Consider the following 14,653-nt stretch of genomic DNA (forward strand, 5'->3'; position numbering starts at 1 on the left):
TAATTAAAAAATGGAATACAGCACAAAAGTGTTTCTTTATAGCTTAGCAGCTAATAGAAAGCACTTATGTATGTGGTGCACAGCTCTATGTGCTTTATATATGTATCAATGCTTTTAATTATTTATGCTATTAACAGTGAAAATAAAGAGGTGTGCACACGGAATTGTACAGTCATTCTCCCTACATCATATACCACATGCGCATATTCTATCCTTGCCCAAAACTCGCATCTATTTGTTATCGTGGCTTTATCTCCTGTCCCAAGTAGAAAATTCCAGAACTCCTTTGGGTCCCATTTCCTGAATTCCTCAGGGAATATGGCTCATCTTATGGCCAGGCAATGCAGGATCTTAGCATCTAAGCACAAGCCTCGCGGTTTAACTTTGCAGATCTCAATTAGCATAATGTTCTCCTGGAAACAGATACATCGCTCAGCGGCCACGGGGGAGCCGAATTAACCGGTTGCCTTCATAAAGTTCAGTAAAACATTTACGGGGGAACATTTCCCCCAGATGGAATTCAAAATGGATTGTCGCGTAAGGGATTTTTATCTCCTAGAATAACCAGGAAACAATGTTTGAAGTAGTGACATGACACACTGCTCATTACTAACAAAGAGCTTTCCGCCCCCTGCACAAGATCTGAACTGCTCCTGTCTGCCTGACTGCAGAGGCTTCTGCAGAAGGAAAGAGTGAGCTGGAGTTCTTGTTTAATTGGCCCAAAGCTGGATACTGGGCTCCTGCTGTGCTGTTACAATAGGGCCTGAAGTGATCCTGGCGGGAGATGGGTGCCCGCTCCCCCCCAATACCCCCAGGCTTGCCCCTCCTGCCCACTGAGAAGGCTCTGCCCAGGGGAGCGGGCTTGGTCATTGACATGCAGGTAGCACTCCCATGAGCAAAGGCTGCAGAGCGTCATTAAAGTGGTGGGGAGACAAACAACACTCAAGCTGCATAGCAAGTGGCACCGCATTTAACTGAATCATTTTATTATGAATACATTCCGGGCTGCCACTGCGAGCCTCTGGTGTAAAATATGCCGGCAGAATGGATCCCTGCTAATTACATTGCATGCATATTTCAGAGCTTTCCATGGGGATACAGGAAGATGGTGTTCATAAAAGAAAATTCTCCAGCCGGGTTTACCTGCGTTTGCCATCGGGGCCCAAGCCAGCAGGTAACAAAGCTAAGTTCGATCCTGTAATGTTGTGTTTGTGTGGAATATCGTCACTCCTTATAATTCTGTCAGTGCTGCTGTGGTCACTGGCTGAAAATGGAATCATCTTCAAATCCACCTGAACACACAGTGTTGCAGAAAAGCACATGCCTATTAAATTCCTTGCCACGTTTTTTGTTTTTGTTTTTTCTATATCCGTCCTCAGTGACCTTGGATGGAATTAAGGAAATAGCCTCTGGATATGGAGCTACCTTGGGAGGGTGAAAGAACAGCACCCTTACCTGCCTCAAGCCTGAATGGTAGAGAACACAAGTGACAGCGCTCTTGTGGCTTTTCACCCTCCTGCTGGCTTCCCGTTCCATGGCCAACAGTGCCAGCCGGTGATTACATGAGATGAAAAGTCGTCCGTGGGCTTCATCAAAGTGGAAGAGGCACCTGGAGTCCTGGCTTTGGGGGAAAGAGCATGCTATCCTCTGGATGGACAGCTGGTGCTGAATATCCCAGAGTCTCAAAACCTGGATGGAAGGTGATAAAGTCATAGGAAAAAGTCAAGAACAATTCTAATTCTTGAGCCACATTTTTTTTCTGCTTCATTCTTGACCGCAGGGGGGTTGTTCTCTCCAGAGTGTTATGGTTGATCACACTTCTGCCATAGCACATGTTGTTCTTCCCTCATCCATCTAAATACTCCATCAGCTGCAGTCATCTCCTCTAGGGAAGGGGTTGTGTTTTGTCCTGGTCCCTGGAACGGTGCCTGGTATTTAGCAGGTAAGTGTGGTAGGCAGAGATGTCCCTCAGAATGATCCTTAGGGATGTCCTTATCTTATCCCTGGAATGTGTGACGATGCTATCTAACACAGGAAAGGGGATTTCGCAGATATGATAAATCAAGGACGTTGAGATGGAGAGCTTATCCTCGATGACTTGGGTGAGTCCAATATAATCACAGGGAGATCCCAGTGATGGAATGTAATAAGGACTCAACCTACTGCTGCTGGCTTTGAAGGTGGGGGAGGGGAGCCCCCAGCCAAGGAAGCTGGAAATGGCAATGAAGCATTCTCCCCCCGGGCCTCCAGAAAGAAGGACAACCCTGCTAACATCTTGATTTTAGCCCCATGAGACCCATACTGGAATTCTAACTGACAGAACAGAAAATAATTTTGCATTGTTTCAAGCCAAGTTTGAGGTGATTTGTCACAGTAGCAATAGAAAATTAATAATATCTCTCTCTCTCTCTCTCTCTCTCTCTCTCTCTCTCTCTCTCTCTCCTTTCTTCTTCTTCTTCTTCTTCTTCTTCTTCTTCTTCTTCTTCTTCTTCTTCTTCTCTCTCTCTCTCTCTCTCTCTCTCTCTCTCTCTCTCTCTCTCTCTCTTTTAAATGACATTGAAATGTGGGGTTCTGGTTGCAGACTTCTAATGAGTCCTTGTCTGACAAAAGATGAAGGATAAATTCGTGGACTAACAGCTTTCTTTAATAAAAACGTGGAAGTTTATTGGAAGCATATACAAACTCCATCTGGGCAGGGATGTCCCCAGAAGGGACCCCTGGGAAGGGGCACCCAAAATGAAAAAGTCTGCTCTCTCTCTAATGGAAAAAAATCTAAATCCAAAAATCTAAAATCTGTCTTGTGTCTTTGTCTCTGGTTTATATATGCTGTAGATTTTTGTCTGACTCTGACCCTTTCTAATTGGACCCTTCCTCAATTTAGGACCCCTCATTGGTCACTCTGCTACATAGTATCCGTTTCAAAGCTCAAAGCCCACATGGTGCCCCCACCCTCTCCCCTTATCTTGCAGCATTCCTCTACCAGCGGTTCTCAACCTGTGGGTTGTGACCCCTTTGGGGGTCGAACGACCCTTTCACAGGGGTCGCCTAAGACCATCAGAAAACACATATATAATTACATATTGTTTTTGTGATTAATCACTATGCTTTAATTATGTTCAGTTTGTAACAATGAAATTGGGGGTCACCACAACATGAGGAACTGTATTAAAGGGCTGCGGCATTAGGAAGGTTGAGAACCACTGCGTATGAAAATGTTTCCCTCTTCTTGTGACTTTTTTTTTATCCTCTGTGAATGTATGTCTTCCTCCCCCCTTATCCTGTGGCATTTCTTTATCCTCTGTACAAGTAAGATAAGCATTTTTGTGTCTCCCCCCAAAAATGCCCCCATGTATGCATTCCTCTTCCATGGACCCTTTTTTATTCTTAAAACTCCCAGTCTTGTCTCTAAAATTCCTTTCAGGTCCTTTCAATATCAAGTTCAAATAATCCATAAATATTAGACTCTTACTCAAGCACAGTCATAACACAAAGATAATGTGCAGATAGAACAAGACTAACACAGGAAAAAATAAAAAACAGAGAGTAGCTTTGCAGGTACAAGTGTTGCCACTGTGAGTTGTGGTGAGAACAAATACAAGCAAGTGACATAAACTGAGTCCAAATGAAGACAATGAAAAACCCACCCAAAGGGGACTAGCAGACCAGCTCTAGGGCCAGACCTCTTGGGTTCTAATCTTGGCTCTGTCCCTTACATAGGGTGACCTCCAGCAAGTGTCTTTGTCTCTGAGTTTTTGATGGGCCTCCCTCATCTGAGGCTGTGAGGATAAATGAGAGCCCATGTCAAGCATTTAGCATCACAACCAGCTTGGAATGTGTTCAGTAATTGTTCTTTTATTATTACACTAGAGGCCTGGTGCAGGAAATTTGTGCATGGGAGGGGTCCCTCAGCCCAGCCTGCGCCCTCTCCCAATCCAGGACCCCTTGGGTAGGGTCCCTAGGCCTAGCCAGCAATCAGGGCCTATTGGGGTTTTCCTTCTTCCGGCTGTTGGCAGCTGGCCCCACCCCCGCCGCTGCCACTGCTTGCCATCTGTGTGGCGCTGCCCCCGCTCCCCTGCCCCAAGTCGCCTCCCTCTGCAGGCAACAGGCATGGGGTGTGATCACTTGGCTGGCTTGGGCCTCTCTCGTCGAGGCGATCGCTGTGCAGAGGGTGGCCTGGGCCTCCCTCTGTGGGGCGATCATGGGGTGATGGCAGGGCCCCCTGATGAATGGCATTGCACCCGCCTTGGCTGGTCTGGCACTAGTGCGAGTCATAGCATGGTTATCTGGGAGGTCGTCCAGATGGTCATTCTGCTGTTCGGTCATTTGATCAATTTGCACATTATGCTTTTATTATGATAATTTATTTTATCATTTTTCATTGTGTAAATATTAGAACCTGAGAATGAAAAAGGTTCTTCCAAATAACACTTTTATCCAATGGGAAGATTACTATCTATTAAAAATGGTCTCTGGCCTGACTGGCATGGCTGTGGTTGAGCATCAACCTATGAACCAGGAGGTCACAGTTCAATTCCAGGTCATGGCACATGCCCAGGTTGTGGGCTTGATCCCCAGTGTGGGGTGTGCAGGAGGCAGCCAATCAGTGATTATCATCATTGATGTCTCTATCTCCCACTCCCTCTCTGAAATCAATAAAAATATTTTTAAATAAATAAATAAAATGGTCTCTGTTTAAATAAGTGTTTATTATTCCATAAAGAAGGCAGTCTTGTAGTTCTTAACCTATTTTAAATTGTAAACTCCTTTAAAAAAATCTGTTGAAAATAACAGTTGGACTCCTCCCCCTAAAATGCATATACCCATGAAAGGACACAACTTTCCATGTCACTTTGTGAGTACATGGATACACACACCTCCCATACAGATCCCAGGAATCACAGGATAGAAATTTCTGCAGTAATTACTAAATATGTTCACCAAAGACATCCTCTTCTAGCTCCTGATTCTAGCCTGTCCTCTTTTCTCCCATCTGCATAAACCTCTTCTTCTGCCTCTTATCTGGGTTAAATGATCCCAGCTCCTTCAACCATCATGTTATCAGCCACTCCACCCTGGTAGCCTCTCTATTCTCTCACTTTGTCTTTTTTCCACTTTCTCTCCAGGGGAGGATGGTCATCCAGACTCTCTTTACTTTTAAAAGCCATAGTAGGATATGGCGATGGTATAAAATCCAATGGCACTGACAGACTTTTTTCCCGGCCCAGGCCTCTCAACCTCAGTAACACTCCTCTGAGACAGCCTTCTTTATCTTTTGGGGGTCTGGTTTTCTCCATGACACCAAATAATGACAGTATGTGTATGTGTGTGCATGTATAGGTAGCATATTCACATCACTCACATATCTAATGACTCTCACTCTGAAAAAAGAGGCATTATTAACATTCCTTTTCTCTCTTTCTCTTCCCATTTCTCTCAATCTAAACATTTTATTCTTCAATCCTATTGGTTATCATAATTTAAAAAATGTACTTACACATTAATTAATGCACTATAGATTTTAAACTAACTCTTAACTCACAGATACATAAGATGAACACCTTAAGATCCTCAAGAATTTGTTTTAAGCAATGTGCTCAGAATTGAGTTAATATTGCAGGCGACTCTCACCACCCTTACAGTTACTATGACTTCTCTAAAGCAGCCTATTTTTTTCATTAGCTGATTAAGCTACTCCATCATGCATTTCACTTACCTTGAGATCCTAATCAAGTAAAATGCTAGATTTTATTATGATGAACAAATAATCAAATGAGATGTCTACCATCCTATCTTCAAAAATCTGGTATCTTAAGCTAAAAATAGCATTTGTCCTAGTCTTGATTCAGAGTTACAATGTGACAATATAATTTGGATCATAATTCAATTATATTGATAATTTCTTCTTAATTTGTTCACATATCCCATGGGACATAGTAGAGGTTCAATAAATATATTTAAATTTATTGAAGGTTGTAGCTCACCTAATAACTATATTTTTATACAGCTATATTCTTGGACTTGTCTAGGACAAGTCCAAGAATATAGCACTCCCATAAAAAAAAAGAACTTGCCTCACTTCTACATGGTTATTCAACTAATTACAGATCTCATACACTCTACAATGATATTTATGAGAATTTTTCACATATCTTTCAGAAATAATTATGCTTGAGGTATACAGTAGCCCCTCCATCTACCAACACTTATAACAAACTTAAACAGACCTAATCAATTCTTAAACATCATTGCCAATTCTTCTTCCTCTGAGAATATACAGGGTAGGACAAAAATGTAGGTTTATAATTGTTCATATTGAAAATAATACAATAATTAATAAGTAATAATACAAAAATAGACTCTTATGTTTTAATTACTCTCAACTGTAAACCTACTTTTGTCCCACCCTGTATAAGTATAAAGTAAGTTGGGTTTTCTTATCAGGATTTTTTTATTAAATAACTCATTATGATTCTTAAAAATTACTAAATTATTTTTATTTAAAATATTCTGGTAGCTTTTCAGAAAATGTTTATCCTCAGAAATATAGATTCTACAAGAAGCAAGACTTGCAAATAGAGTTTAATGTGTCCTAAATATAAATAGAATTGATAAACTATTTTTAGAATGTTAAAGCCATAGGACTAGACATATCTAGGTCATTCTCAAACACTCATATTACTTATGATAGTCTTGCCTTCATTGTCCAAAATTCTGTCTTATTTAGTATGAACCCTGTTCTAAAATATAAAAATTAACTTCATGTCAGAATAATTATCTGAGGCATAGTTGAGTATAGATTAACAATAACTCAACAGTATTAATGCACTGTAGTTCCCCCAGAATAATTTTCACTGTATTGTTCAAGTAATTTATATTGGCTTTTAATATTTTGTTGACATTTAGTCATATAAATTAAATAAAAATCTTAAATAGATGAGCAATAACCTCTCTAGTCTATGGTGAGTTACTTCTTGCTATTAGAGATATTTTTATCAGATTGTGTATATTCATTAGTTTTTCTCAAAATAAATATCATTGTTTTGATTTCCCTTTAACTGGAGAACTCCCTCAATGAATGATCCTACCAACACCACCTTGTCTTTAATTCTTTAATTTTTCTCTCTGCTGAGAATCAAAGCAACAGCATTGATAAGCTGCCATCAATGTATATAACAATGTTCCAGCATTTTCCTAGAAATCACCTCATGATATGTGCCCCCCCCCATAAGTTTTCAACCACACTCAGTACCAGTGGTTCTTAATCTTGACATTAGAAATACCCAAGGTGCTTTAGAAATTGCCTATGCATGTGCCCTTTTCCCGGGCCAATTAAATTATAATCTCTGAGCATGGGGATCAGGCATTAGTATTTCTTTTTTAATTTCCTAAGTATTTCCTTTGTATTATACCTTAACTTCTCTACTTGGTTTTCAGGTCAATGCTAATCTCCTTGAATGAGAAATATTACTCTCAGCTTAATCAGTAATATTATGTGGCTTGGCTTTAAACCAGATAACTGTACTTCCCTTCTTTCTTAAGTAGTCTATATCCTTTTAATCATGAAAAAAATCTTATATTAATGGAGTTTTATTAATCCAGTCCTTTGACAAAATGTCACTTAAATATCTAGTTAATGTTTGTGAATCTCTTCTTTTACATTCAAGTTGACTTTTGGAAAAGAATGAGGCTATAGCTTAGAAAGGACAATATTTAATGTCAATTTCTATTCCAGAAATCCTAAGGAAGTTTTCTTTATTCTTAGGAGTAAAAATAAATAAACTGACAAAGACCTAAGTTTAAAAATTACAATTAAATAATTGTGTGTGTTTTTAATATTTTTCACAAATTTTCAACTAAACTATACTATTTCTAGTTATAGCATGATAACTAAGAACTTGTGGTGTTTGTCCAGACTTACTAAGTGAAGTCCTGAAAATGCCATATTTGAAGTCTCTCTATTTCATCTCTATTTTATATTAGGAAGAATAAGTATTTAAGCTTATGATTTTATATCAAGGTAAAATTTAGCTATTCACATAAGAATGATGACATTTTTTCTATTTAATCTTTATCTTTTTTCAACTATTAGCTGTTTAATAATGCAGGATTATGAAAGCAAATATTGTATTACTTATATGAACTAGAACTAGAAACCAGTTTATTGAGACTCTAGACACCCAGATCCTAGTTTTAAACTACTCAGGTTTCTCAACTTGGCTATGTGATGTTACCTCTCACCATTTACCAAATGGTCCCTGACAGCTCTGAAGTTTTGCCAATTTAGTCTAGAATGTACTGAAATTGCCCAGCCCATTATCTAAAGATTAAAAAATAATAATAATTCTAACAAACTCAAGGAGGTATGTCAGGAAAACTGGACTAAAGAAACGGACATCACCGTGTTCTTAGTCTTGTTCTGCTGAAGAACCCCTCCCTGCTCCCGGCCAGAGATGGGCAGAGTCATCTCACATAGTCTTAATGAGACTATCTATAATAATAAAAGTGGAATATGCTAATTAGACCGGACATCCTTCCGGATGACCTACCAGATGAAGCCAGGGCTGCGAGGGAAGCCCGGTCCCAGGTGCCCAAGGGGAGCTGGTATTGGCACCCGGGGGAAGAAAGGCCTACTCTTGCACGAATTTCGTGCATCGGGCCTCTAGTCTATATAATAAAAGCCTAAGCGACCATTTCAACTGAATGACCAGAACGACCGGTAGCTATGATGCACACTGACCACTAGAGGCAGATGCTCAACGCAGGAGCTGCCCCAAAGGAGGAGTGGTCCTCAGCCAGAAGCCGCGCTCACTGCTGGCGAGTACAGCGGCAGTGGCGAGAGCCTCTCCCACCTCCGCAGCAGCTCTAAGGAGCAGCAAGCCGAGCGCTAAGGAGCAGCAAGCCGAGCGGTAAGGAGCAGCCAGCAGGTGGGCAATAAGGAGTAAGGGGTCCTGGACTGTGAGAGGGAACAGGCCAGGCTGAGGGACACCCCCCACCCCAGTGCACGGATTTCATGCACCAGGCCTCTAGTAATAATATAAGACTGAGGGGAAAGTAGAAGACAGACTCAGATGACTCTATGGAATCATCAAACATTTACTACTAACTCCTGCCATTCTGCAGGAAATGGATATAAAATGACAATAAAAAGGAGAGAATATATATCACTAGGGGATTTTGAGAACAACAGTGCAGCAGCTCAGGTTTCCAGGGGTAATCCACAGAAATGTATAGCCTAAGTGCAGATAATGGATAACAGGAAATGAGAGCATTGGTTTTCCTGAATACACCTTTATGTATTAACAAGTCCATTTATTTAGAATTTGAGCCTTTGGATAATCCACAAAAGCATAATCAGTAACTAGTTAAAGGCAATTTTGTTTGACATGATATATGCTGGCAAGATGCCTCAGCTAACATTTTATCTTAAAGTCAAATAACAAATCTTCCTTTAAAAAAATATTTTCACTATTTTTCCAATACTGAAGTCAAATAAAATATTAATCACAAATTAAAATCTTCTCTTGTGCTATTCATTTTTAAATTGTTACCGTAACCATTATTCTTCTCTCTCTTTTTTCATTCTTTTTAACAAAAATGAGAAAAGACATACAGCTGTAGGACTCAGATTTTTACGATGTGTTTGTTTGTGGATTCTGACATTGACATTGAAAAACTCAAAATGTTTTCTAACACTATGTATTGTTCTGCAGAAATCGCATTGATTTCCCAGTTCAAATTTAGCAATACATCTAACTAATGTCAACATTTCATTTTAGGTGCTCTCTTTCTTAGAATAAAAGTTCATTGGGGGAATTTTAAATTTTCAATGAAATTGATTTTTTCCATTCTCATTATTCACACAATACTGGGAGGGGGAACAAAATTTTTGCTTGTCTTTAAAAAGATTTCTAACTTTGCTTTTCAAAGATCACAGTTCCTCTTTTATTTTACAAAGTAAATTTTAACACTTGAAGTTTCTTTTTTAAGTTCTTAAAATTTATACTAACCACAGCTTCGAAGGAAATAAATAAAAAACAGGTAGAACAAAGGAACTCTGGTTTGAGTATGACTGCAGAGTAGGTTTCCGTAGGGGGCCTTCCTGCTTCAAAGAAACACAACCCTGAATAAAACATAACTGCTGCCTTGCTGGGCCTTCAGGGAGTGGGGACAAGCTCCACTGTTCTAAAAGAAGAAAGAGATGAAAAGAAACAAACTCAAGATGGAGACAGTGAACGGTAGGCACAAAAGCAGAGACGACAACCAGGCACCTACGCCTTGGACCAGCAGCAAGATGGGGCACTGAGGCAAGAGACTGCTCGATTAAACTGGATGATGGAAAAGGAGAATGCAGTCGCCTCAGGACAAGTTTTCCTCGTTTCCACTTTCAAAATAATATAAATCTCCTCTGAGCAAAGCATCTTCCATTTAGTTCCTCAGAATGCCCATAGTTTAGCAACAGCAAAGAACAAAGTAACAATAAAAGATAAGCAGCCCGGCCAGTGTGCTCAGTGGTTGAGCATCAACCCATGAACCAAAAGATCACCAGGTCCACTCCTGGTCAGGGCACATGGCCAGGTTACAGGCTTGATCCCCAGTAGGGAGTGTGCAAGAGGCAGCCAATTGATGACGTTTCTCTCTCTTTGATATTTCTATCTCTCTATCCCTCTCCCTTTTTTCTCTATAAAAATCAATAAAAACATATTTTCTTTTACAAAAGATAACCAAATATAAAAGGTAAGAAGTCACCCTGACGTAGAATCACCAGAATAGCAACTCTCAGCTTTTGAATCACCAAGGACTCCAGACATTGAAATTATCAGATAAGGATGTAAAATAATATTATGAAATTAAAGAGCTAAAAGTCAAAATTCCAAAAAATGAACAATGAAAGACTATTCACAATTGCCAAGCAGTTTTGAAATTATTTTTAAAAAACGATGATAAAATTAAAAACTCAGTGTATGGGTTATAATGAGAGTGGGACACCCCCATTAGAAGCACCCCTTTTAAAGTTAAGAATATTGCCGAAACCGGTTTGGCTCAGTGGATAGAGCGTCAGCCTGCGGACTGAAAGGTCCTAGGTTCGATTCCGGTCAAGGGCATGTACCTGGGTTGCAGGCACATCCCCAGTAGGAGATGTGCAGGAGGCGGCTGATCGATGTTTCTCTCTCATCGATGTTTCTGGCTCTCTATCTCTCTCCCTTCCTCTCTGTAAAAAATCAATAAAATATATTTTAAAAATAAATAAATAAAAATAAAGTTAAGAATATATATAAGGGTGTTTTCTAAAATAGGAAGGGAAAACCTAAGCAAAGAATAGGAAACAAATTTGTGCATAACTTTTTTTCTGAAAAACAGTTAAAAGAATGAATAGTGGGTAAATACAGGATGTGCTTTCTCAATGTTTTAAAGATGTCAAAATATCAAATTCAATGAAATTTCAATTCAAATACTAATATGGTTTTTATGGAACATAAATATTGATCCTAAACTTATTTGGAAGAATAAAATGCCAGACAATAGTTAAAATTAAAAAAAGAAAAACATAAAAAGTAGGAGTTGCACTACCAGGTATCAAAATGTACAGTAAAGCTATGCTAGTTAAATAGTAGTAAGTTAGTGTAGGAAAAGACATGTAAACTGATGGAACAAATAAAGCATCTGGAAACAAATTCATGCATATACAGTACTACAAATGATGAAATTAATAGCATTCCAAACCAATGAGAGAGAAATTATTTAAAAAATAATCTTGGATATCCATTTGTAGAAAACAAAAACGTCACACAAAAATAAACAACAAAGTTAAGTGCAAAAAAATTCTACAGCATAAAAAGTATTAGTAGAAAATAAAACAGAATTTTTATAGGAATAGGTGTGAAAGGCATTCCTAAGCTAGATACACAATCCTTAGCCATAAAGAAAATAATTTCTTAAGACTCAATTTTATAAAAATTAAAAATATTTTAATGAGAAAAATGATATAAACAAGGGTAAAGGATATAAGCATGAAAGACATATTTGCATCTTATAAATAAAGAATAACCAAAATATTTTTCAGACAATAAATCAATGAGAAAAAGACAAAGTCTAGCTAATAAGATAAAAGACATGATCAGATAATGCACACACAAAAAACACAAGAAATGCAAATGGCCAATAAATATTTGAAAAAAAATTTACCCTAATGTTTTAGCATCAGATTCACAAAAAGAGGAACAAATCAATGGTATCGACTATTGATAAGAGCTTAGGGAAACTGGGATCTTTATACACCCCGAATGAGGATTCCAATTAGTGCAACATTTCTTAGTTGAAATCACCAATATTTATAAAAATTCTTTAAGAAGTGCATTTCTGTTGACCCAATAGCATAACTTCTAGAAACTTATCACAAAGAAATTTACTTATGAGGTATGAATGGTGTGTGTGTGTGTGTGTGTGTGTGTGTGTGTGTGTGTGTGTGATAGTTGGTTTATAAAGGTAAAAAAAAATAGAAACAATGTCTTTTTATACATAGTTGATTAAACAATTAAGTTATGGCCATCCATACTATAAATTACTATGTAGCAGGTAAAAATTCGATCTATGTATACTCACATGGGAAGATCTCTAGGAGAGATTATTTAGAGCAAAGCAAGTTGCAGAAAAATATGATTCCTGTGATACTATTTACCAGAAAACTAAAAAAAAAATTGTATTTGTACACACACATAGAATGATATATATAATAATATATGATAACTGTATCATACACAATAATACAATATATTAAGTCATAATAACACAATATGAGAATATACACATCGACTGTTAATAGCTATTTAGGGAGAGAGGAATTGATTTGAAAGGGAAGTTAGCAGGAAGAATATACTCTTTTTTATTACATGGTTCTTCATATGTAATATTTATGGGAGGGTATTCATTCATGTACTTACATAATTAAGACAAAATGAAAATGATTATTCCTGGGTAAATAGAGGGAAGTTGAAGATGGGGGGAGGGGGTGTGATAAAGAAGGAAAAGGAAGACAAACAGGTGAGATGGAGGCACCAACACAAAAGTCTAACTTTGTATTTTCCTTCCCAACCTTAGGACTGCAATACAGACACACCAGGCCCTGGGCAAAATCAGAACCTCAAACAAAGGATTAAGTTACAGCGTGATCTGCTTCTGGTGGGTAAGTGAGGATTAGTATCCCAGGAGAAAAGGGTTAAGAACAGCAGAAAAGCCTAATCAGGTCCACTGGTTGGAATATCAACCCCTGGGCTGAAAATCCTCTCACTCCCCATGGTGATTCCTTCATCAAATGACCAAGTTGCTGGCTTCCAGCAGGGCCTTGCCCTCCGTGACTGCCATTTTATGAGGCAGTTTGGAATGCGCAAAAAAAAAAAAAAAAAATGCCCTTGGACAATTATTTAGTATGCTACCAAGTTCTATAGGGATAAACTTACTGCTTATTCAGCACTGGAAAGTGGTAATAGAGCAGTCTTCCAAAAGAGAACTAGTCTCAGATCATTTTGGGAGGAAATTATTTCGATCTACCTTACTTTGCTCTGAAAATCCTCTAATTTAGCAATTCATTGACCAAAACATGGTTCACTCAAAGGCTCTTTTTAAAAAAGGATGCTTCCTTTCATTTTCCCTGTTCCCTAACTTATCCCCAGTCTATAAAATACCCAAAATAATTTTATGGCAATAAAGCAGAGGCTTACCCTGAGAGCAGAAAGCCCTGTTGTTTGTTGTGAAGACATAAAGACTGTGATTATCATGCATTTATCAAAGGAAAATGGATTCAGACTAATGTGAAAGACAGCATGACAAGCTTAATTATAATGTAATGCTTTTAGAAGTCCAAGCAAAAATAGAAAGATAAAATGCTTTGAAAGAGGCCAGGTAGTCTTAACATTGATAGTAGCTGTACACAATCAATTCTGACTCTAAGGACATTTTTTTTTTACCTTGCCTTTAAATTTATCAAACCTTTTAGAGAACTCTGTAATGATAAAATATCTGGTATTTAATTTATATTTATGTTTGATAGATATTTTTAATTTAACTAATAAATAAATTTATTATTTACTCAAGAATTATTGAGGACCTCTATATGCATGGCACAATCCAAAAGAAGACTTAGCCCCTAACTTCACAAATTCTATCAGTTAATTGACAATTACACTATCTTATATATTATGTATTTAACATGTGTTTAATGTGTACGAATGTGTGAAAGTTCCTGGGAAACACGAAAATCAACTCCCCAAGTAATCTTTTCCTCTAGAATACAATATGTACATATACAACCTTCAGTATACAAGACAATTTGTCTTAAATTCAATAATGAAAGTTAGAGCAAAGTGCTAAACGATCTCAAAAAAATAAAAACTAAATCTGAGTAGGGCATCAAAACAAGGTTTCACTCTGAGTTTCTTTGGTACTTGCGATTCACAGTAATGTGTCTTCCCTTCAAGCTGTCAACAACTGATCATGGACCTAACACTACAAGGTGCCAAGCACTGTGATAGAACACAAGGGAAAAAGATCCTGACCCTGCTTAAGGAAGCAAATAACTCTTTCAGTTCCACATGACACAGACGCCAATGAGGGACACACAGGAGCAACGGGAGTGCAGGGAAACACCTAGGGGTGTATG

General features: G+C 38.2%; 1 protein-coding gene across 1 annotated transcript in view; it reads right to left on the bottom strand.

Annotated features, from left to right (window-relative positions):
• The window catches only part of WDR49 (WD repeat domain 49), a gene marked incomplete at its 3' end in the record, with an annotated part of 135,184 nt that overhangs the window by 78,631 nt on the left and 41,900 nt on the right, over positions 1-14,653 (bottom strand). The window contains exon 7 of the mRNA XM_059686146.1: positions 1,456-1,689. Coding sequence (XP_059542129.1) covers positions 1,456-1,689 — 234 coding nt within the window. The remainder of the gene's footprint in view (positions 1-1,455; positions 1,690-14,653) is intronic.

The sequence above is a fragment of the Myotis daubentonii genome, chromosome 3, assembly GCF_963259705.1.
Source record: "Myotis daubentonii chromosome 3, mMyoDau2.1, whole genome shotgun sequence".
Taxonomy (NCBI): Eukaryota; Metazoa; Chordata; class Mammalia; order Chiroptera; family Vespertilionidae; genus Myotis; species Myotis daubentonii.